The sequence below is a fragment of the Canis lupus genome, chromosome 6 (genome assembly GCF_011100685.1).
Source record: "Canis lupus familiaris isolate Mischka breed German Shepherd chromosome 6, alternate assembly UU_Cfam_GSD_1.0, whole genome shotgun sequence".
NCBI classification, from domain to species: domain Eukaryota; kingdom Metazoa; phylum Chordata; class Mammalia; order Carnivora; family Canidae; genus Canis; species Canis lupus.
This window is the reverse complement of record NC_049227.1, coordinates 44,625,641-44,649,135: the sequence shown is the minus strand read 5'-3', so window position 1 is coordinate 44,649,135 and position 23,495 is coordinate 44,625,641. Positions and strand designations below refer to the sequence as shown.

At 37.2% G+C, this 23,495-nt stretch overlaps 1 protein-coding gene across 1 annotated transcript in view; it reads left to right on the top strand.

Moving 5' to 3' along the window:
- The window catches only part of NTNG1 (netrin G1), a 317,109-nt gene that overhangs the window by 172,656 nt on the left and 120,958 nt on the right, over window positions 1-23,495 (top strand). The window contains exon 3 of the mRNA XM_038538947.1: window positions 833-1,473. Coding sequence (XP_038394875.1) covers window positions 833-1,473 — 641 coding nt within the window. The remainder of the gene's footprint in view (window positions 1-832; window positions 1,474-23,495) is intronic.

The window sequence follows — 23,495 nt, the reverse complement described above, 5'->3', positions numbered from 1 at the left end:
AAAAAATAGTCGTGGCTAACATCCCCGGACAACTGACTATGGGCCAGCACAGAGTACCACACTGGGTAGCTGTGGCTCACACTTCTCATTACGTTCCGGACGCTCCTATCCTCAGAACTTGGAGCACGCCTCTGCCCCAAGTCTTTGCTGTGCGATCCCCTTGCCTTGAGCTAATAGGATGGCAGATGTTTGGATCAAGCCCCAGAGCCTGTAGTATACCACATTTTAATGATTTGTGGTGAACAAAGTAAATGCTTTAAGAGCAGGTTTTATGAAGCAGGGACCTAGTTAAGTGTGATGGATTTGAGGCAACGCGAGAAGAAGCTGAATGTTGGATGGGGGGTATTGTTTCCCACACAGGACACAGGTATCTACGGTTCATTGCTAATTCTAAAGGTTTCCTTGAAAAATGACTTTTTCAAGAACTGTGCTCTTGAGGAACGTCCTTGAGGCCTGGAGGTATTTCCTTGCTTTTCTATAGCATCTTTCTAAGAGGACGCAGAGGTATTGAGCTGTTAGACAGTTGCTCCGTATCTTTGTGCTTCTGGGACCGCATTATGGGTCTAACACATATGGGATAAATAAACTGTTTCATTTCTTAAAGCCCATGGAAGGAAACAAGACAAGAAAATTACCATATTGCTTCATTTTTTTAAAAAAAAAGCGATTAAAGAGGAGAATCCAGTTAGGGCAAATAAAAATGATTACTGCAAACAGGGTTCGCCCCCCCCCACTTTCTTTCTCTCCTAGTCTTTTACTCAGCAACGGCAATCTGGCAAGACTCGTGTCAAACCAGTGTTTTGATGCACCCTCTTTTGTTCTTCTTCCATAGGGCAACCCCTACATGTGCAATAATGAGTGTGATGCAAGTACCCCTGAACTGGCGCATCCGCCTGAGCTGATGTTTGATTTTGAAGGAAGACATCCCTCCACATTTTGGCAGTCTGCTACTTGGAAGGAATATCCCAAGCCTCTCCAGGTTAACATCACTCTGTCTTGGAGCAAAACCATTGAGCTCACAGACAACATAGTTATTACCTTTGAATCGGGGCGTCCAGACCAAATGATCCTGGAGAAATCTCTTGATTATGGACGAACATGGCAGCCCTATCAGTATTATGCCACAGACTGCTTAGATGCTTTTCACATGGATCCCAAATCTGTGAAGGATTTATCACAGCATACAGTCTTAGAAATCATTTGCACCGAAGAGTACTCTACAGGGTACATGACGAATAGCAAAATAATCCACTTTGAAATCAAAGACAGGTTTGCTTTTTTTGCTGGACCATGGCTACGCAATATGGCTTCTCTCTACGGACAGCTGGATACAACCAAGAAACTCAGAGATTTCTTTACAGTCACAGACCTGAGGATAAGGCTTTTGAGACCAGCGGTTGGGGAAATATTTGTAGATGAGCTACACTTGGCACGCTACTTTTACGCGATCTCAGACATAAAGGTGCACGGAAGGTAAGAAAACATCTGTCTGACTTGAATGAAAGTGGTTGTCCAAAGAAAATGCCAGTGTGGTGGTCCCACTGCTGTAGAGTCACATTTGTCACTTCCTACTACAGCATTTTCTCAGGAACACCAGTCTAGAGCTGGGTTCAGAGAAATTTGAGGCCCCTCTGACTCAGCAGTAATTTGTGATTCCAGACTCACTGTCACTGAACCTGAACCTGGCAGGATTTCTTAGAATTTAAACAGAAGAAAAAAAAAAAAGCAGCAACTTATTTGAATCCAAGGAACTCCCTAGATCAGGGGGTGGTTTAAGTCTTTAAGGCAATGAAGCCAGGGAGAACAAAGCCAGCTGCTCTAGAAAGGATACTGAAAAACAAGAAATACGTCTTTCCATTGTTTTTAAATGCCAGACAGGGTTTCTACATGGTACAGCTCTCTGCTTATGTTTCATTGTATTGCACACAAAAAAAAGTTTCTAAACTGCAACTATATCCCTTTAAATTTATTAAATCAGAACCAAAAGCATTTAGGAAGCACGATGCATTTGTTAAAAAGGAGGGAGCCCTGCTTTTCAGAGTTTTGGTGGTTATTGACTTAAAAAGATAGGCTGCCATTTAAATATGGGCCTGAGAGGCAGGCTCCCTTCATTTTGGGGGCTAGTTACACATGGACCAGAGTTTAAACCCCTTAATGGTCAACAGGCTGACATATCTTTGATTTTGATACTACGTCAGAGACATACTTGAGCAAGTTTCCAAGAATTTTGAGGATGTTTTAATGAAAAACTCAAGTAATAAGAACCAGAGACTCTAAGGTAGAGCTGTTCAATCAGATTTCTAACTGTGGTATGGTTGGTATCCACATAACCAACTGATGGGAGTTGAAGCATGAGGTAATTAGTTGGGAAAACTAAAGATGAGTGAGGTATACTGCAAAATGGAAAAAAGAGATAGCAAAGCAACAACCATCCTAAAAATGCCAAGACAGATTTAAGTCAGAATATATGAGGTTAAGAATATAAACAGTCCATAAATCATGTAACTTTCATTAAGCAATCATAAAATTTAAATAAATACACCAGGCTGCATTAAGTTTACTGGCTTCCAGCATCCCTTAGGGCAGCCCAGGCCTCAGAAACTGGAGAAGTGTTGAGACTCCCTGGTCTTTCCAAGAGTTGACTCAGTCTATCTTTTGATGATAGTGTTGTTGTATATATACACTAGAAGGAAGGAGAGGTCACTGATGTTAAGGGCACACAGAGTGGAGTGGTGGGCATGACCTCAGTATGGTAGTAGAGGTTTCAGAATTTTAACTGTGGGAAGTGGTAGGAACAGGTGGCCACCTACTCTCAACTTTGTTCTAGCTTCAAGTTCCTTCTGGAAGAGTCAGGAGTCTTTAGCAATGGAGCCTCTTTAAAAACTTTTAACTAAGGTCTTGGTAACATATGATGAAGATATCTTTAAAGCAAAATAATATTCCTGAGAGCAATATGCACTGGTACAATATTGAGCTTGTGGGTTCCAGGGTGTAGAAGAAAGTTCGTGCATTAGCAGGACGCCACGAGAGGGCAATCTGGAACTGTTGCCTGAAATGTGAATATGCTATTTATAGTAAAATGTTGCCATTTTACTCATAAACATTTTAGCAAGAGATAATCAGCTTCCAGTTCTTATTCTTAGGGACTATAATATATAAAAATAATTGATGTTGATATGATTAACAATAGCATTCTACAACAAAGTAACAAGTGTTCTGTACCTCTACAAGAATAAATGTCAAAATTCATAAACTTAGATTTGAATTTGAATCCTAGTGTGATTTACACTGTTAGATAAAATCATCTCATTCCGTTCTCTTGCAATTTGATCAATATTTAGTCCAAGCCCAAATCCATAAGACTCCAACTTCTGCAAAGACTATCATATTCTACTTGTAAAGAAGACAATCTTGTGAAGCTTTTGGTTGGGAAGTAATCATTGATGGGGCTTATTTCTGTTACTGCACATTCATTTTTGTTTCCCCTTATTATTTAAGAAAGAGAGTTGTAAATACGCTCTAAAGCGACAGGCATTTTCATGCATTGTCTTTTGGGGTCAGACATACTATCCCCTAAAAGTGGCATGTTAGAAATGTAGATTCCCACCAGGTTTACCACTTTTCTTTCATCCCTGATCCTACCAGTATCCTCCAACTGCATTTCAGTGGCTCTGGGGAGTTTGCAGGAACCATCCTCCCTTCTCTGGATCTCACCTCTGCAGTCTTTCCCTGTTCATCAGTCAACTGTAAGCTAGGGCGGAAGCAGCTGGGCAAGAGAGAAAGGTCCAGTAGAGGTGAGCTCCTTCCATAAGGTCCCTCTCTGTCACCTCTAAACCCTGTCCAAATTCCTCAGGGCAAAACTGATGCTGGCGTGTACTGTGCTAGGCACCAGATGGCTGGGGTATTTTTAGTCTTAGGGGAGGGACTAAGGAAACAAGGCCTGATGGCTCCGGCGTGTCTCCAGCTTTTAAGTTATATAAGGGAAATGGAGGTATTAAAGGGAGCTCTTGAGCTGCCACTGGTGCATGGGCCTTTCAGCACAGAAGCTGATACATACATTTTACCCTGGAAAACTTCAGTAGGGTTAACGGTCTAGGTCATCTTCTTCTTAGATAGAAAAACATCTATAGAAGGATTGAATATTAATTGATGATGATGTCCAAAAGAAAGTTCTGAGGGTTTGTTTTCAGAGACACCATCAGTATAAACTTTCCACAATACCACCAGGTCTTTGTTTCCCTCAACCCTCTCTTCACCATCCATGAAACAACTGCACCATTTAACGTGCCATTACATGTCTATATCTGGTCATCATAATAATACTTTTTGAGTTGTTGCTCTACTACCACTGACAACATAAGGTGGGAATTGGCATGAATTATCTGGGGAGAGTGGGCAGGTATCCATAAAATAGTGGACAGGCAATACAGGATTTTTCAGCTGTGAAACAAACACGGGTGGAGAGTCTTTGAATTGCCTCTGAATTCCGGTTCTCAATTTTCCATGCACATGTGCACATGGCCTTTATGTTTTATACTGGCTAGGACTGTTTGGTGTAAAAGTGATGTTTTGATTGTTATTAGACTAATGTAGCATTTGTGTTCCTTTTAGCATGCGACACATCTCATACCTATTTTACTGGTGACAAAACTGTAATTCCATCTTAAAACTGTTATGCCTCTTTGGCTGCATACTTATTTTGCTTCCATTTACTCCCTCTCACTGTGTATTTATTAATGGAGGGAAAAGAGGAAACATGGCTGTTGGCAATCTCAGCGACTCCATAGTACTTACATTGTTCAATAAACCTAATAATCTTCATGGACTAATTCTGACTTATGGATGTCCTACTTCAGTAAATCAGGGTGATTTTCTCTAGTGAATAATAGACGAGTGCAGTGTGCCAGTACCTTAATTAAAGAGTGGCTCTCTTAGTCTTGATCTCATTTTAATTTACAGGGTAATACTACAATAATATCACTAATGGAAGGTACATTAAAGGGCATCAAGTAGCATTAACTGTATTAAATTATGGTACTTGTGTTAATTAACTGCTGAAGCAAGATGGTTCTAATGGCCAAAAAGGTCGTCTAATGCATAAATAAAATCTACCCAGATGAGGGGTGAGAGGAGAAATGAAGAGTAGATATTTGTTCTAAACCCTTTTTTTATAGAGATAGGAAGTTCAGTTATAGGCTGTTAGATATAGATAATGTCCAAAGTGTTTTCTTACATACTTGGAAATTCTGATTTTGAATTTTTTTGGAAATTATAATTTTTGAATGTTTTGTTTCCTTCTAAATGTTCCACAATTAATTGAAAAGTTGAACATTATATTTGTCAGATGCATAGGTTTTATAGACTGTTAACTCAGTATTATTTATTGTTTCTTTGAGCTGAGCAGTTTCAAGGAAGTAATGTGATTGTAATAATTGTTAAATCTGAAAAACAAATGAACATTTGATAATGTGCTCATCTATCTGTTAAGATGTGCTACTAGCAATGTATCAGGGTACTGATTTGAGACATACGGTAATAGAAAATCTTTTTCGACTTCAAAAACCTTAGAACAGAATTGTCAGAACTTTTCTCGGTGGCCTAGAAAAATCTAACCCACATCTCCATTACTTGCCTTACTACACAATATTTCTAAACATAATAATCAATCATTTTTTCTCCATGGTGTATACTCATTTCTTACCCCTTGCAGTGCCTACCCAAGCACCTCACAGGTAGTCAGTTGGCTGTCCCTTACACTACAGAATGGATTTTGCCTTCTGTGCCCTCATTGTTTATCTTCAAGAAAGAAGCCAGGGGGCGCTAGCTCAGAAGTTACACTTCTCCACTCTTGTGTCCTCTGCCTCACTACTGCCCCAGCTCAGAACCACACCCTCCCTGCCTGATACCAGGATCTGCAAAGCTAATGGGGACAGGGACAAAACCACTCTACGTAGGTGTCTAGAGTGAGGAAGGCCCCCTACACTCTCGCCCTTGGGAGGAATCAGATATATTTGTAAATGCTCACTGTTTAAATGTCACTCCCCAGTATTTGCTGTAATTAGGACAAAATGAGGTTGAAATTTGCTTTCTTGAAGCTAGGCATTCAGATTGCTATGGAAAAATATGTGATGTTAGATAAGCAAGAACATTGGGGAAGTTTAAAAGTATCAAAACAGTAGGGTATTTCTTGAAATTTTCTCAAATAATTTGGAAAAAATCATGTAATGTGAAAGTGCTCTATTACCAGTTACGCTTACCAGTTACCCTGCAAGTTCTCTAACCACAGGTTTTTCCTAGCCACAATGTGAATAAATTTACCAAAATATTTACTTTTCACCTACCCTGTGAGAGGCGTCCTGCAAGGCGCTTTTAAAGCACTGGACCTGGCATTCGTTCATTCTGCTCAACTAGTCCTAATTATTGAGGTTGGGCTGTACTACTGCTTAACAGATTCTGCTTTTATAACACTTTCCCTCTTTCTGTCACCAAAAAAAAAAAAAGAAAGAAAGAAAAAGAAAAAAGAAAAAGAAAACTTATTTTCCACCCTGGGACAGACGCTGGGCTATACAGTGGGTATATAGAGGTGTACAAGGCATAACCAATGCTCTCAAGTAGCCAAAAGCAGATGGGCACAGGCACGTAAACAAAAACCGATGACAATGTGGGGTAAGTGCTTTGACCATGGGAATGGGTGACGTGCGCTGATGACATGGAAGGGTACACTCATTTAATCTGAGAATCCCAGGAAGAACTTTGATGAGTAAGCGACATTTGCATGGTAACTTGAAATCTGTGCTTTAGAATGCCAAGCAGCCAGGGCAGAAGGGATATTCTCGGTGACAAATGATGCTTACGAACAGCATAGCATGTTAAGGAAATCCAAATAGCTGGGAAGCAGTGAAGTGGACAAATCCTGGGAGATGCTCTTCCATCTTCATCTTCTCTTCATGGACCTTCAGCACCTCCAAGAAGCATTGAAGGATTCCTGCATCTGGGCTTCTGAGCCCCCCATGTCCTAGGGAATCTAAAATGATACGGGTTCTCATCTATCAACAAAGGACAGGTGAGAAGCATTGTAAGGTAGTGTGTGAGAGGATATTTCAGTGCAGCTGTGATGGGCAAGGAACTGCAGGAGAGACAAGGAGAGCAGTAACACAGCTCAGTAGTGGAGCAGCTGTAACTCCAAGTCCTGATGCCCAAATGGGAAGTCCAGAAAAGCTCTCTAAATCCCACGGAAGCCATCATCACATAGGGGTTTGAGAGCTGCTTACAAAGTCAATAGGACTTGGTGACCAATCAGATTTTGACAAAGGAAGGGCTGGAGGCAAGACTTTGGTGGGATTCCAAGTGGAGAGTCCAATCAAGGATTTTAAAATACTGCTCTGGGGTTGCAGAGAGAGGTTGGAGTTGGAAACAAAGGTTTGAAGATTATCACCTTACATGTGATGGTTGAAGTTTAGAGAATGGATGACTATGGTAGGGTATTTTCCCTTACAATTATAAAAGACTATGGTCACTTACAGAACATTTACAGACAGTGGTAGACTACATTTAAGATGTAGTTTCTGAAGGAAATTGAAAAATAATATGAGAAATAGGAGGAAATCAGAAAAGGAGAAATGAATTAAGGTCATTCTAATAGAGTCCATCAACATTTAAGTAATAATCCTTTACATTTGTATGGCATTCGGGTTGCAAAGTTCTTGTCAGGTACCTTCTTTCTTTGAATCCTCCCAAGAAACTTCTGAGGCAGGTATTATTTAACCCCATTTTTCAGATGAGGAAACTGAGGACCAGAGACGTTCCATGACTTTTGTTTTAAACACCTCACACATAATAAAGTGAGAAAATCATGTTGCTTATTACAAACCTCATGCTGTCTACTTTATGCTGTTCCAGCCACACTCTCCTGGAGTGAGCTCAATCCATATGGGAGATGTAGAATATTCTCAAAGTAACCATCTCTCAACAGCAACAATGAACCAGTGAGTCTTGTGGCTCTGCCCTTCTTGGAATGTTCTGGGAGTCACCCTCTCTGTCTTGGCTCTATATTTCACTATACCAGATCACTGTGTGTTTATCTGAACTCTAACTTCTTAACTCATTTTTATCAATTTTATAATGTGTGGTTCGGCTAACTCATCATATTGTGTTAGATTTAGGTGCTTCACTGCTAAAATAAAATTCTGACGTTTCTTGTTTTCTGAGGGGAGAAAAAGTAAAGAAATTAACTGAATTTTCTAAGTGTTAATCTTCCCCCTATATTTTCCCATAAACTTTCAACACCTGCAACCACTTCTGCTTAATGGGCATCACCAAACACAAAACAAACCGCAGATATTAATGGTTAACCTTGGAAATGACCAACCACCCTCGCTTATTTTAAGAGAGTTACCTTTCATTTGAGAATAATCTACTTTTCCTATTTACTCCCCTTTATTAGTCCACATTCTCTCTTCTGCGACTATAGTGAATAAGTGTACTACCTCTTTCATATAGTAACATTTCATAGATTTGCAGTCAAGGATCCTATCAAGTCTTTTTTTTTTTTCAAATTAAATGAATATTTAACCATTTTTCCATCCAAATTTTTAAAATTTAATTTCTTCTTCTTTTAAAAGGAGAATGAAGTTCTGTAAATAAAAGCATTCAAATGAAAAGTTTAGTGACCATAATTAAAAATAAAAAAACACAAAGCATTGCTACTTAACTCCACTGGAAATGCTTAGAATAAAGATTTGTGGTATGAATCCATTCTAAGTGGACAACTGAGTGCCTTTCTGATTTGGAACATATTTCTTAAATCCTTGAGGATTTTTTGAATTACAAGGAGAATATATGCATAAGCAGCTCATTTTCCTCTGAGGTTTGCACCATTATAAGGAGAAAATATATCTAATAATTCCTCCAATTAAATTATAAACTTCATTAGTGTGCAGAAAAACAACCCAGTTTAAAAGCTTGTCTCCTTATCCTGAATTCCCCAGTGCCATAGATTTTTTTAAACTAGTGGGTCATTAAAGGAAAGATGTCTCCTTTTTAAGAAACAAAAGGATAGTTAGGCAAAATACCACATAATTAAAAAGTGAAATAATTTCCTCCCTCACTTAATTTAACATTTGTATAAGAAGCTACATTCTGGCTACATCTATATGCCCAAACAATGGAAAACAGAGATGCCCTCAGCTCTTGTGTCCAATTTCTGAAGCCATGCTTCTAAATCTGATTCAGTGGCAGACATGTTTAGAAGATCTTGCTGTTTCTTTGTCTCTAGGACCAGTGGTATTCCTGACAAATTAGGAGGTCATGGTCATTGGTTTAAATTTATGTAAGAGTTTCTGTGGGTATATGGAATCAGTGGTTCAGTAGAGACACCATTTCCATTCATTCTAAGAGCAAATGTATTCATGTCATATGCTTTTTCAAAGTAATGGGTTTATCGTAGTAATTTGTGTGAATATGTTGATCTCATTGCAACATAGGCCTATATTTCAAGTAAGTAACTTTCAGAACTATATATTTTAGTTTAACAAGAATGAACTGCATTGCATATAAGATGGTTGCTACTTCTACCTCTGTTTTATAGATAAGAAAACTATCTGAATAAGGTCACTGAGTCAGTGGCAAAGGGGAAAGGAACATTTTAAAATACTTGTTTTGGGAAATGAATTTTCTCCTGCAATTCCACTTGAAAATCATTGGTTGAATGGATAGACTAGGTTTTAAATCTACATATAGGAGCCTCACAAATCCCGTTGGTCCACAGAGCCCCATCTAGAATATTGTTCAGTTAGGATAGCTATTGTATCAGCTCTTTCTTACTTTGTGACTGGTACCTAAGACAACTGATATTGGGTTAGGAATGTATTGAGAAGACAGAGAACAAAACATTAGGACCTCAAATAATTGTCTTACTTTAGAAGGAAACGTTGGCTAGGAGTCAAGAGAAATAGGTTCTAGCTCCAGCTCTGCTAATAATTCTGTGAGCTCAGAGCAAGTCCCAACCATTGTGAGTATAGTCTCCTCACCTACAAAATGAGAATGTTACACTACATTAGTTTTTGAGAATTACTCTTCAAATAAAGGCCATAATGGTCAAACACATTCAAACACATTTGGGAAATGTTTGCAGTATTTCTTTCTAGGAGAATCACAATATATATTAACAGATTAAAGTCCCTGAGATACCCTACAATAAAGAAACATTTCCATTTTATTTCCCCAGAACCTTGCAAACTTAGCCAAAAAAAACATCTATTAATACCCCCATATAAGTAGCATCAATAGAATTCATGTAGGGTAACAAAATCCCTTTACTTCAGTCTCTAATATTATTGGACTTTTCATATGATGTAAGAAAATAAATTAAAACAACTTGTGTGTATGTGCGTGTGCGTGTGTGTGTGTGTGTGTGTGTGTGTTTGAACTATTTGCAGTGCTAAGAACAGATTGATACTTCACAGTGGGGTCTAATTTTAGCTATCATCTTTTCTATATTGTTGCTACATTGGGTAAAAAAAAAAATGAGACTATCTTAAGGAAAGTATGGCCTTGATAGGGAGTACCTTTCTTTTTTTAACTGTTGCTCTTATTTTTTGAACCTTAGGGAGTACTGTGTATCTTTCTTTAAGAATTATAGGAAATTAAGTACAGTATTGGAATAGATAGGGATATTTTTGTTTTGTTTTTAAGCTTGAGAAATTGTGATGGAAGATGCAAAGATGTAAAAAATGAAATGCCAAGTGGTACAATCTGGTCTGTTTCAGAGATAAATAGAGATGTTGGAAGATTTCTATTTCTCTCGAATATAAGCTTTTCAAACTCTAATTACAGCAATAAACTAAAATCATGTATTTAAAGGAAAATAAGATTAACTCATATTTAATATATTCTTTTTTATTTTTTTTTTTTCATTTGCTTTGGAAGATATTCTTGAAACCACAGGCTGATTTTAGTTAAGTACGTGTTGCCTTTCTTTTGCTCCCTTAGGAGTGCTAATGAATAACAAATGAGAGCCCCACAAAACCAAAAATAGTATACAGCTAAGGGATATCACCTTGTCTAGGAACTGTGTTTTTGCCCTGGCTGCTTTTACTCATTTTGTCTTAGTGGAATATCAGGGAAGTGAAGCTATTACCATATATTGGTGATATCCATGAGTCATTATAAATCTTCCAGTGTTGCTAGGAACAGAAAACAGGGCAGAGAGGGAGTCAAGAGATGATGGGAGGGGTAAGTCTAAGAGGTCAGCAATTTGTCAGGGTAGGAATAGACAGCATCATGAATTCCTGTACTGGAATTACATAGGCAGCTTGTATGCCAAATAGAATTAGAGCATTGCAAAATCATTTCTTTTAGAACCGAAAGAAACTATGACATAATGTAATCTAACTCTCTCTTTTTCGGATGTGATATAAGAGTGGTTAAACCAACTAGCCAAGGGTGATACTGTTACAGAAAATAGACTCAGATGGAACTTGTTGTATTTTACTCACTGACCTGTCTACCGCACCTAGAACTGGGCTCGGCCCATAGTAGGGACAAGTGTTTATTGATGGGGTGAGTGAATGTCTGTGGAATACCCTTTTGAGCATCATGTAAACCAACAATTCTAAGTATCTTATACTCTTTTCACTTCTTATTCTGTGACCACCTTTGTATATTACTTACATAAGACTGCAAGGGAACTGGAGCGAAGGCCAATATTTTTGGTAATGCCACTTCATCTAAAATACTAAAATTGCAAAGCTTCAGGCTTCAACCAATTGTCCAAAGATAGAGAATACAATTTATCTACCTCAGATATCAGAGTCATGTATCTATTCATGTATATGAGTATCACTCTATCCAGACAGACATTATTTATTTTATTATTGTTTGATTGGTGCTTTAAGATCAAAAATTGTAACTCATAATTTCTTTTCTGGGTGAGAACAAGTCCATGAAAAGAATCAGACTCTTCTTCCCACTCTCAAAATATATTTAGTAAAATCACAATAGCACTGTATGTCCCAAACCTGTCTTCAAGTGACATTTGTCTCTTGGGTTCAGCAACAAAGGAGTTAAAAAAATATATAACAGCCATCTTACAATTTGTAAATGAGGCCTTTAAATATTGATAGAGCCAGTGTTGGGTTTCAAAAAATTTGAGATGAGGAGACAAGGAAACAGGCAGTGACCTTTTATGAACATATGTCTTAACTAAAATAATTCAAGTTCATTATATACTCTTAAGTAGGAAAAGAGAACTAAAAATATTAATAGTTATGAGAAGAAGGTAGAAAGAAAATGAAAGAACATAATGCGTGGCTAGCTCAGAGTGGTGAAATTATGGATAATTTTATTTCTTTGTAATTGTATGTAGTTTTCATATTTTATTCATTGAACATATCATTGAATAAATTCAATTTTTTGAATAAAATTAATTTTTAAAATAAAGTTAAAATTTAGTAAGGTTACAAGATACAAAATCAACACACAGGGATCCCTGGGTGGCGCAGCAGTTTAGCGCCTGCCTTTGGCCCAGGGCGCGATCCTGGAGATCCGGGATCGAATCCCACGTCAGGCTCCCGGTGCATGGAGCCTGCTTCTCCCTCTGCCTGTGTCTCTGCCTCTCCCTCTGCCTGTGTCTCTGCCTCTCTCTCTCTCTCTCTGTGACTATCATAAATAATAATAAAAAAAAAATCAACACACAAAAGTCAGTTGTGTTTCTATACACAAACAATGAATGATCCAAAAAGGAAATTAAGAAACAATTCCATTTACAACAGCATCAAAAAGAATAAATACTTAGGAATACACTTAACCAAAAAGGCAAAAGATTGTAAATTCCTGTACTGGAATTACATAGGCAGCTTGTATGCCAAATAGAATTAGAGCATTGCAAAATCATTTCTTTTAGAACCGAAAGAAACTATGACATAATGTAATCTAACTCTCTCTTTTTCGGATGTGATATAAGAGTGGTTAAACCAACTAGCCAAGGGTGATACTGTTACAGAAAATAGACTCAGATGGAACTTGTTGTATTTTACTCACTGACCTGTCTACCGCACCTAGAACTGGGCTCGGCCCATAGTAGGGACAAGTGTTTATTGATGGGGTGAGTGAATGTCTGTGGAATACCCTTTTGAGCATCATGTAAACCAACAATTCTAAGTATCTTATACTCTTTTCACTTCTTATTCTGTGACCACCTTTGTATATTACTTACATAAGACTGCAAGGGAACTGGAGCGAAGGCCAATATTTTTGGTAATGCCACTTCATCTAAAATACTAAAATTGCAAAGCTTCAGGCTTCAACCAATTGTCCAAAGATAGAGAATACAATTTATCTACCTCAGATATCAGAGTCATGTATCTATTCATGTATATGAGTATCACTCTATCCAGACAGACATTATTTATTTTATTATTGTTTGATTGGTGCTTTAAGATCAAAAATTGTAACTCATAATTTCTTTTCTGGGTGAGAACAAGTCCATGAAAAGAATCAGACTCTTCTTCCCACTCTCAAAATATATTTAGTAAAATCACAATAGCACTGTATGTCCCAAACCTGTCTTCAAGTGACATTTGTCTCTTGGGTTCAGCAACAAAGGAGTTAAAAAAATATATAACAGCCATCTTACAATTTGTAAATGAGGCCTTTAAATATTGATAGAGCCAGTGTTGGGTTTCAAAAAATTTGAGATGAGGAGACAAGGAAACAGGCAGTGACCTTTTATGAACATATGTCTTAACTAAAATAATTCAAGTTCATTATATACTCTTAAGTAGGAAAAGAGAACTAAAAATATTAATAGTTATGAGAAGAAGGTAGAAAGAAAATGAAAGAACATAATGCGTGGCTAGCTCAGAGTGGTGAAATTATGGATAATTTTATTTCTTTGTAATTGTATGTAGTTTTCATATTTTATTCATTGAACATATCATTGAATAAATTCAATTTTTTGAATAAAATTAATTTTTAAAATAAAGTTAAAATTTAGTAAGGTTACAAGATACAAAATCAACACACAGGGATCCCTGGGTGGCGCAGCAGTTTAGCGCCTGCCTTTGGCCCAGGGCGCGATCCTGGAGATCCGGGATCGAATCCCACGTCAGGCTCCCGGTGCATGGAGCCTGCTTCTCCCTCTGCCTGTGTCTCTGCCTCTCCCTCTGCCTGTGTCTCTGCCTCTCTCTCTCTCTCTCTGTGACTATCATAAATAATAATAAAAAAAAAATCAACACACAAAAGTCAGTTGTGTTTCTATACACAAACAATGAATGATCCAAAAAGGAAATTAAGAAAACAATTCCATTTACAACAGCATCAAAAAGAATAAATACTTAGGAATACACTTAACCAAAAAGGCAAAAGATTTGTACACTAAAAACTATAAAACATTGCTGAAAGATATTGAAGGAGACTATAAATGAAGAGAAATCTCCTGTTCATGAGTTGGAAGACATTAAGATGTCAGTTCTACCCAAAATGATCTATAGAATCAATGCAATCTCTATCAAAACCCCAGTGACACTTTTTGCAGAAGTAAAAAAATCCATCATAAAATTCATATGGCATCTCAAGTAACTCCACATAGCCAAAGCAATCTTGAAAAAGGGGAATGAAGTTGACAGTTTTATGCTTTTATTATTTCAAAACTTACAACAAAGCTATAGTAATCAAAACAGTACGTATCTGTATATAGACTATAGAGCAATAAAATATAATAGAGTCCCAAAATAAACCCTTGAATATATCACTAAATGATTTTTGAGAAGGGTGCCAATACCACTCAAAGAGAAAAGAGAATTTTAAACAAATGGTATTAGGAAAACTAGATATCCACATGCAAAAAAAAAAAAAAAAAAAAAAAGTAGATCCTTATCTTATACCATATCAAATATTAACTCAAAATGGATCAAAGACCTAAATATAAGAGCTATAACTATGAAACTTTTAGGAGAAAGCATGAGGGAAAACTTCATGATATTGGATTTGGCAATGATTTCTGGAATGTGACACCAAAAGCACAGGCAACTAAAGAAAAAATGGGTAGGATGATCTTCATCAAAATTAGAACCTTTTTACACATTAAAGGATACTATCAAGAGTGGAAGGCAACCCACAAAATGGAAGAAAATATTGCCAACTCATATGTCTGATAAGGAATTGTTATCTAGAACATATTAAAAACTTACAACTCAACAACAACAAATGTGGATGTTGCACAACAATGAAAATATACTTCCTGTCTCAAAACCATGCACTTCAAAATAGTTAAAATGGTAAATTCTGTTTTGTGGATTTACCAAATAAAAAGTAAATAAAATTAAGTAGCAAAAAAAAGTAATACTTCTTGTCTCAACAAAGTAAAACACAGAAATTCTAAGATGTTTAACATTCCTAGTCTTTTCCTATTTTTCACTTTGAGATGAAGAAAGTTGTTGAGAAGGGCCTTGAGTTTGGAAGGGACTTCCATGCTAGTTGGAGGAAATCATAGTTTGTCAAACAGATAGTTAATGCGCAGAGGGGATTGTCTGTGTGGAGAAGAGATGAGAAGTTTGAGAAGTGGGCTTCAAGGACACCTATCATAATAGTAGAAGAGGATTTTTTCATATTAGACTGAATTTTGATTTCATACTAGAGGTAAGCAATGAGGAACAACTGTAGATCTGTGTGGAGTGTTACATGTTGAGGAAGATGACAATTTAAAAAAAAACCACTAAGACATTATACTACTGTCTGTGTATAAAAGGGATTGAAAGAAGGACCTTATTGATTGTTTCAGTAACCATCATGAAAGGTGATGGCTGTGAATATAGAAAGGAAGGAATAAATCTGAAAAAGCAGGTTTTGATAATACAGAGAAGCATAGCACCTGGGTGGCTCAATTGGTTAAAAGTCTGACTTCAGGTCCAGGCATGATCTCAGGGTCCCGGGACCAAGCCCCGTGTCAGGCTCCCCGCTTAACATGCAGTCTTTTTGCCCCTCTCCCTCTCCTTCTCCCTCTGACCTTCCCTCTGCTTATGATCTCTCTCTTCATAAATAAGTAAAAATAAAATCTTAAAAAATAATAATAATACAGAGAAGCAAGACTGTCCCTAATATTTGCACGGTGGGAAAAGAATACAAATGAAAGCCCACATACTATATGCCCAAATAGTTATAGGTTATACATTGAACTGCACCCCTGACTGGCCCACTTTCCCCACCCTGGACCCCATAGCCCACCCCCCAGGGTGTGGTTAAAGGAGCCATCATCTCAACTCAGCCAGGTCTGCTGTGTGAAAGACTGATAGCAATGTGGCACTCCTGGAGAAAGGGAGACACTGCTTCCTGGGCCTAATGCTCATAAGTAGTAACTGATCTGCCTGAACCTGTAATGGAAACCTACCCATGCAAGCATCTAAAGGGCAAGGCAAGATAGTTATTTTCTCAATACTTCACTTCTCCATTCTAAGATTTCCAGGTAGTTCTAAGCATTTCCCCAAACTATACCAAGTGCTCTGCTAGTAATGGCCAAGCATTTCCTATTATGCAAACTCTCCTGCCAATAACATCTACAAACTCTGGACTAAAAGTAGAAGCATTTGAAGATTCTAGAGAGGGATGAAGAGTAGGGAGATACTGGAAAGGAGTCAATGCTTGCAAGAAAGAAGGGCATTGAGTGATTGCCCCCCTTTTTCAGTTTTTCCTGTAAGGACAGGCTTCAGTCTCTGCCACACATTATGGCGGGGGGGTGGTGGATGCAATTAAAACTCAGATGGAAAATCCTCTTCTTTTATTGACTTGAACAACCAGAGGACAAGAGGCCACCACGACAACCAGAATGTCAAGAGAGAAAGGAGAAAGTGAAAGAGGAAGAAACCTCAAATATTGTGTGTAAATTCTACCTACGTCTCTGGGAGCCCCTGTATCATTAATGTGTGGAACAGCCTTCAAGCAGCCTACCTAAAGCTAAAAGAACTGAACTGAGATTTTTGGCTGCTATTGAAGAGGAGACAGTTTACAGTGTGCAGTTTGAATTTAGTCACAGTCACAGCCCACTAAACAAAGTCAATTCTTTTCAGAAGAACATAACAGAATCCAAAGTCTCTACAAAGTATCACTTGTAATATCCATATACAATTTAAAAATTACTCAATATATGAAGAAAACAGAAAAAGATAACCCATATTCTAAAGAAAAGACAACTGAGACCATACTCAACATGACAAAGGTATTAGGATTTTTTTTTTTTTTTTTTTTTAATTTATGATAGTCACACAGGAAGAGAGAGAGAGAGGCAGAGACACAGGCAGAGGGAGAAGCAGGCTCCATGCACCGGGAGCCCGACGTGGGATTCAATCCCGGGTCTCCAGGATCGCGCCCTGGGCCAAAGGCAGGCGCTAAACTGCTGCGCCACCCAGGGATCCCAAGGTATTAGGATTTTAAAGCAGTTGTAACAATACTGAAAGATGTAAGAAAATGTGATGTTAATAAATGATGCTATGACATATTATAGGAAAATGGAGACTATAAAAAGTAACCAGATAGAAACTATAGTACTAAAAAAGTATATTTTCCTATAAAATTTTATTAGATGTACTTAACAGTAGATTGGAACTGATAGAAGAAAGAGTCAGTGAACTTGATAATAGATTTGTAGAAATTATCCAACACAGAAAACAGCAAGAAAGAGGCAGGGGGAAACATGAACGAAATTTCAGAGACCTTTAGGACAATATCAAAAGGATTAATAGATGTGTAATGGGAGTCTCAGAAAGATAAAAGAAAATGGGGCAGTAACAATATTTGAGGAAGTTATGTCCAAAATTTGCCCAGAGACATAAAGTTAGAGTGAACCCTGAGCAAGATGACAATCAGGAAAGCAGCCTGTAAGCAGATCATATGCAAACTACTGAAATCAAATGATAAGGAGAAAATCTTGAAAGGAGAGTTTAAAAAAGACGTATTACATATAAGCAAACAGCAATTCAAATGACCATCAAAATTCTCATCAGAAACAATCAAGACCAGAGGACAGTGGGATATTTTCTTTTTTTTTTTTTTAATTTTTTTTTTTTAATTTTTTTTATGATAGTCACACGGAGAGAGAGAGAGAGGCAGAGACACAGGCAGAGGGAGAAGCAGGCTCCATGCACCGGGAGCCCGACGTGGGATTCGATCCCAGGTCTCCAGGATCGCGCCCTGGGCCAAAGGCAGGCGCCAAACCGCTGCACCACCCAGGGATATTTTCTCAGAGTGCTGAGAGAAAAAAAGAAGTAAGGGGGAAAAAATCCCCTATCACCCCAGAATTCTACATCCAGTGAAAATATCTCTTACAAATGAAGGTTTATTAAAGGAATTTTCAGATAAAAGAAAACCAAGAGAATCCATTGCCAGCAGGCCTGTACCAGAAGAAATGCTGGAAGAAGCTTCTCAGACCAAAAGGAAGTGAAAATAGATAAAAACTTAAAACTTCAAGAAGCAGAGAAGAACACGGAAATTGAAAATACATACATATTTTCCCTCTTTATTTCTTTAAAATACATATGGTTGTTTAAAATATTTTATAGTATTTTATTATGAGATGTATAATGTATGTAGATATAATACATATGATAACTAGAGCATAAACTACAGCATAAAGCATAGGAAGAGGGGATAAATGGATCTATATGATTGCAAGTTCTTACATTTGACATGAACTAGTATGATATTAGCTCGAAGTAGGTGGTGAAAAACTAAGGATATATATTATAATTAAAGATTATAATCTTTAGGGGACTTATAAATAATAATTATTCAATGATTCAATAATTAAATAATAGCTTTCCTAATTTCAATATCTCAAAAGCCAATAGACAAATTGAAATGGAGATCTTATGGAATATATAATCAAGCCAAAACTATACCACTGAAGATCAGGAAAGGGAGGAAGCACAGTTATCTGGGAGCCTATTTGCCTAGACAAATTACCTAGGGTAATTTGGGGTGCCCAAAATTTTTTAAAAGTAAAACACACACACAAGCAAATACTTAAATTTTCATCCCACCCCCCCCATTCCCCCTATGACCCATCATACTCACTTGAGTTCTCTCAGCCATGAATCTTCTGGTGAGATACTGGTGAGGTTCAGCTAAGTCTCCCTCCATAATTCCTAATTGCTTAGTCTGTTACCAAACTTTCAGAAACTTTTAAGAGAACAAAAAGAAAAAATAATGTTTCTATTTTAGTGATATAAAGGTCCTTCTAAATCAGAGTGCAGAGCAGTGACCCTTTTTGTCAGGGCCTGAGGGTATCAGTGGGGGAGGGTAGAGAGAGATACAGGTATCTACAATGTATGACCAGATTTTTCATCCTAGGGAGCCAGAAGTGTCATGGTGCCATTGATAATGCTTTCTAAATTGAGAGGGACACCTATTAAAGACTACAGTGAGCTCATATTTTAACTTAACTTAAAAGTGGTAATGGCCTATAGGAAATAGGAATCATGAGGCTGCTAAGAGAACAAGACAGGAGACATAGATATGATAAGTATTTCTTAGTTGATATATGAGCAAGTTGGCCTACTGATGACCTACAAATAAAATAAATTGCTTTTTTCCATTTTAAAATTTCCAACCATGTACAGAGATTTTTTTTTTAGAAGCAAACAGATGACAATAATTATTATCTTTGTTGATTGCAGCCTGGTAATTCTGAATGACACCAGAATACCTAGAAAATATTCTTTCCCTATATATAACCCTGAATCCATTCAGACCATTAATAACTGGTATTAGAGAACAATGGTTTGACTCTTCAATGAGTTTTCCAGCTCAGCTGAAAAATATACCAATAATATAAATATAAAGAATAGGATTTGGATGGAAAGTGTATTACAAAAATATCTTGGGAATGTTTTCTTTCCTTTGGGAAAAAAAATTAAGAAAAAAAATTAAGATTATTGGGGTTTCTCAGGAAATCTGAAACTTGCAAGAGAAAGTCTTTAACAGCATGTTGCATTTTTCTGCATTTCTACCTGGGATGAGCAGATCAGTTGGGAAATCCCATCCACATTCACTGCAGAGGCACTTTTTATAGCCCACCTTCATGGCTGATTACAGATCAAAGAGAATAAAGGGTAGGGCACATGCCCTTCTTGGTTCAGAAGTATGTCTCCAACTCACCAGAGCCATTCAAATGCTCTGTGTTTCTCCCAGCTCCGCCCACTTCTCTAGCCATGGTGAGACTGGGAAGTCAGCAGATCACAATCTAGAAGTTGGAGCCTTTTCTGTGTTCCAGAGGAGGAGATAAAGCATGTTGAAAAGTATGTAGTGTTAATATCAAAGGAGAGCATGACAATCACCTGCTTAACCTCAGCACTACAGAGAATGCAAAATGTACAAAATCCCATAATGTATAATAAAATCTTTAAATAGCCCAGAGAATGTCAAAATGTACTATAATTTATTTTTTTAAAAGATTTTATTTATTTATACATGAGAGACACAGGCAGAGGGAGAAGCAGGCTCCATGCAGGGAACCCGATGTGGGACTCGATCCTGGAACTCCAGGATCACGCCCTGGGCCAAAGGCAGGCGCCAAACCTCTGGGCCACCCAGGGATCCCCATATACTATAATTTAAAAAGGAAAGGAGTCATTTTTGGAAATAGCAGCAACCATTTGATTAAACATGTTAATGCAATGCAGACATTTTGCAATTTCAATAATTTGTGTCTTTAAAATGAATAGTCATGTTTAGTTAAATAAAAATGAGGCTATAAATTTTTTGGAGAACATGGCAATATGTAAGAATAAAAAGGGGTAAAACGTCATTTATTTGAGACTCAAATCACCTGGACTCGAATTCCAGCACAATAACAGGAGAAATAATAATACCTACCATACCTCCCTTCCAAGAATTGGAAAAAAATGCAAAATGCAATACAAATAAACAAAAGCACTTCGATGTTTAGTGCTTAGTAGTTGCCAGCAGTGTGCCAATTGCTAGAGATACAATAATAAAAAGCCACAACCCCTGTCTTCAAGTTGATACCATCTGGATGAATTGATAGACATTTCACAAGGAAAATTCTAAGGCAATGAGAACTGTGCAGTGATAAGGATACAGATAAGATTGCTATAGTAACACCAGGGAGGAGGTGGAGGATGGGAAGGAGGAAGATGGGATGGGGGATGGTTTCTAGAGTACTGTCTGATAGTCTTTTTTTATCATGGTTATTTCTAAACAATTGCCTCTATATGTTAGGTTAGACCATAAGAAATTGTTGTTAATAATCAATTAAAAATGGTTGAATATGATCTAATGGTTGAAGATGTCCTATTTTAGAACCAGTACACACTTAGAAAGGCATGTTTTCCTTCTTCTTTCCCTAATATAGGCATATCCAGAAAATTTATTCACAGTAGAGTTACTTCTAGACACCCAGGAATATTGAGTAAAATGCGGATTTGCAAGACTGCATGTTGTTTAATCAGACTGAATGACAGGCTCAATTTTCAATACAAAGTTAATCCTGTTTTCATTAAATATAAATGTTATTTATGGAAAACAAGAGTCCTGCAGAAGCAAAAAGATATCTCTCAGGGTTACACATCTTATATTTGCTTAGCATTGATGAGTTTAAACCAAGAGTCTTCTTTGCAATCTGATTATTTGCTCCTTTCCTTGATATTGATTATTCTATTAGATTTTGCTACTAACAACAGCATATGAAAAGATTCCAATATCATTTTACTGCCAAAATAAGATGCCAAAGGAAATTACATACTATAGTTGAGTTTTTGATACAAACTAGAATAAGAAAATATTAAGTTGAGGCATATGCTTCTGGTTTACATGGAGAAGCAGCAGAGGTGACTTGAAGTAGGACAGACCTGGGATCAAATCCAAGCTCCACCACTTGCAACTGGATAGACTTCAGAAAAATTGCCTAACCTAAATATCTCAGAGTCTTAGTCCCCCTCATCTATAAAATGGAAAAAATGCTACCCACATAGATGAGTTACTTTAACGATCACTAAGGTATATAAAATGCAACTACATGTTAAATAATGGTGATTATTATCATGGGCCCAGGATGGTATCTACAATTGAGTGTTAGGACTCTGAGAACAGTTTTGCTTTGTTTTCAATTATTTTTTATTAGTCTCACTATAACATATTGGCCTTATCAACATTAACCATTAATATTTTTTGTCTACTAACTCTTTCCACTTTCTTATATTACTGGACTGTTTATACTAATATATAATTCATACTCTATCGTACCTTCATTAGTGCACTTACGTTATCTGTCTTTATTGCTTCCTTTCCCTTTGAAGACATAAACAGGTTAAATTTATCTTTACAGTGTTTCTAGGGTTCTCCATCAGTAGAGATCACCATGAAAATTAAAACTGGGAATTGTAAAAAGAGCAGAGCAAGTTCAGGTTTTCTAAGGTTGGCTCCTTGAGTTCTGGGTAGATGTGGTTATATTATACCCCCTTTCCTCTAGGTTGCAGACATGCATTTATCCTCCCTGATGATATATGGCCTACTTTGACATTTTGCATGGATAACTCTTGAGAATGAACACTGCAGTTATAAAAGATTCATTGGTTCATCCAACAGTTCTAACCCGGTCACCTTGACACATAGTGACAGTGTTGTAATGTCCATTGACACAGTTGGTCAGCAAAAAGGAGAAGAAAGTGTCTCAGGATCATCTAAGACAGCAAAAGAGTTTGGGGTTTCTTTTCCATGGAATGTAATGACTAATGCAATTTGTAGTTCTATTTTTCCTCTGGCTTCAGGGAATCTGCTTTTAAGAGGCAGCAAAATCCCTTATGTCCTGGGGAAGTTCAGGGATTGCCAATTTAAGAACCACATCTAGTTTAGAGGCAACTTCATGGATTGTGAGGGAATTGGAGCAGGGATTTAGCAGGTGGAGTTAAAAAATTATGTGAGCACACAATAGTGGACAATTTAGTGGAAAATAAATGACACTCAAATCCATTTAAAATTAGTCACTTTTTGTAAATCATCCTTTTTGATTAGGAGTCCTATTTCATCTCTAGTATATACTATCTATTTTAAAGGCAAAGTGGACTTCTTAAAATACACATTTTGGTGAACTTGGGAATAACTTACAAGCATTCTAACATTTAACAATAAAATGTGACTCACCAATCAGTCCCAAGGGAAATTCTGACGTAGAAATCTTAACCACTCCCCCGCAAAAGTATGACCAAAGCATTAATAGAACCACGATAACACTATTACCATAACTGAAAGATGAATGTCATAGTTCATACTTAAGTGCTTTACACAAATAAAACACTGAACTATGAAAAACATAGTCAGAGGAGGGCTCTGTACATTGAGATATGTGTCTTTACACTCAACTAATTAGTCGCTACTGAATGTTTTTGCTTTGCTCAGTGGCATGTGGTACATAAATCATTGCAATATGTTCAATGCAAATGGTTGTTAATAGAGGAACCATCTGCTCCGTGCTGGAGAGTTTGTTAAAA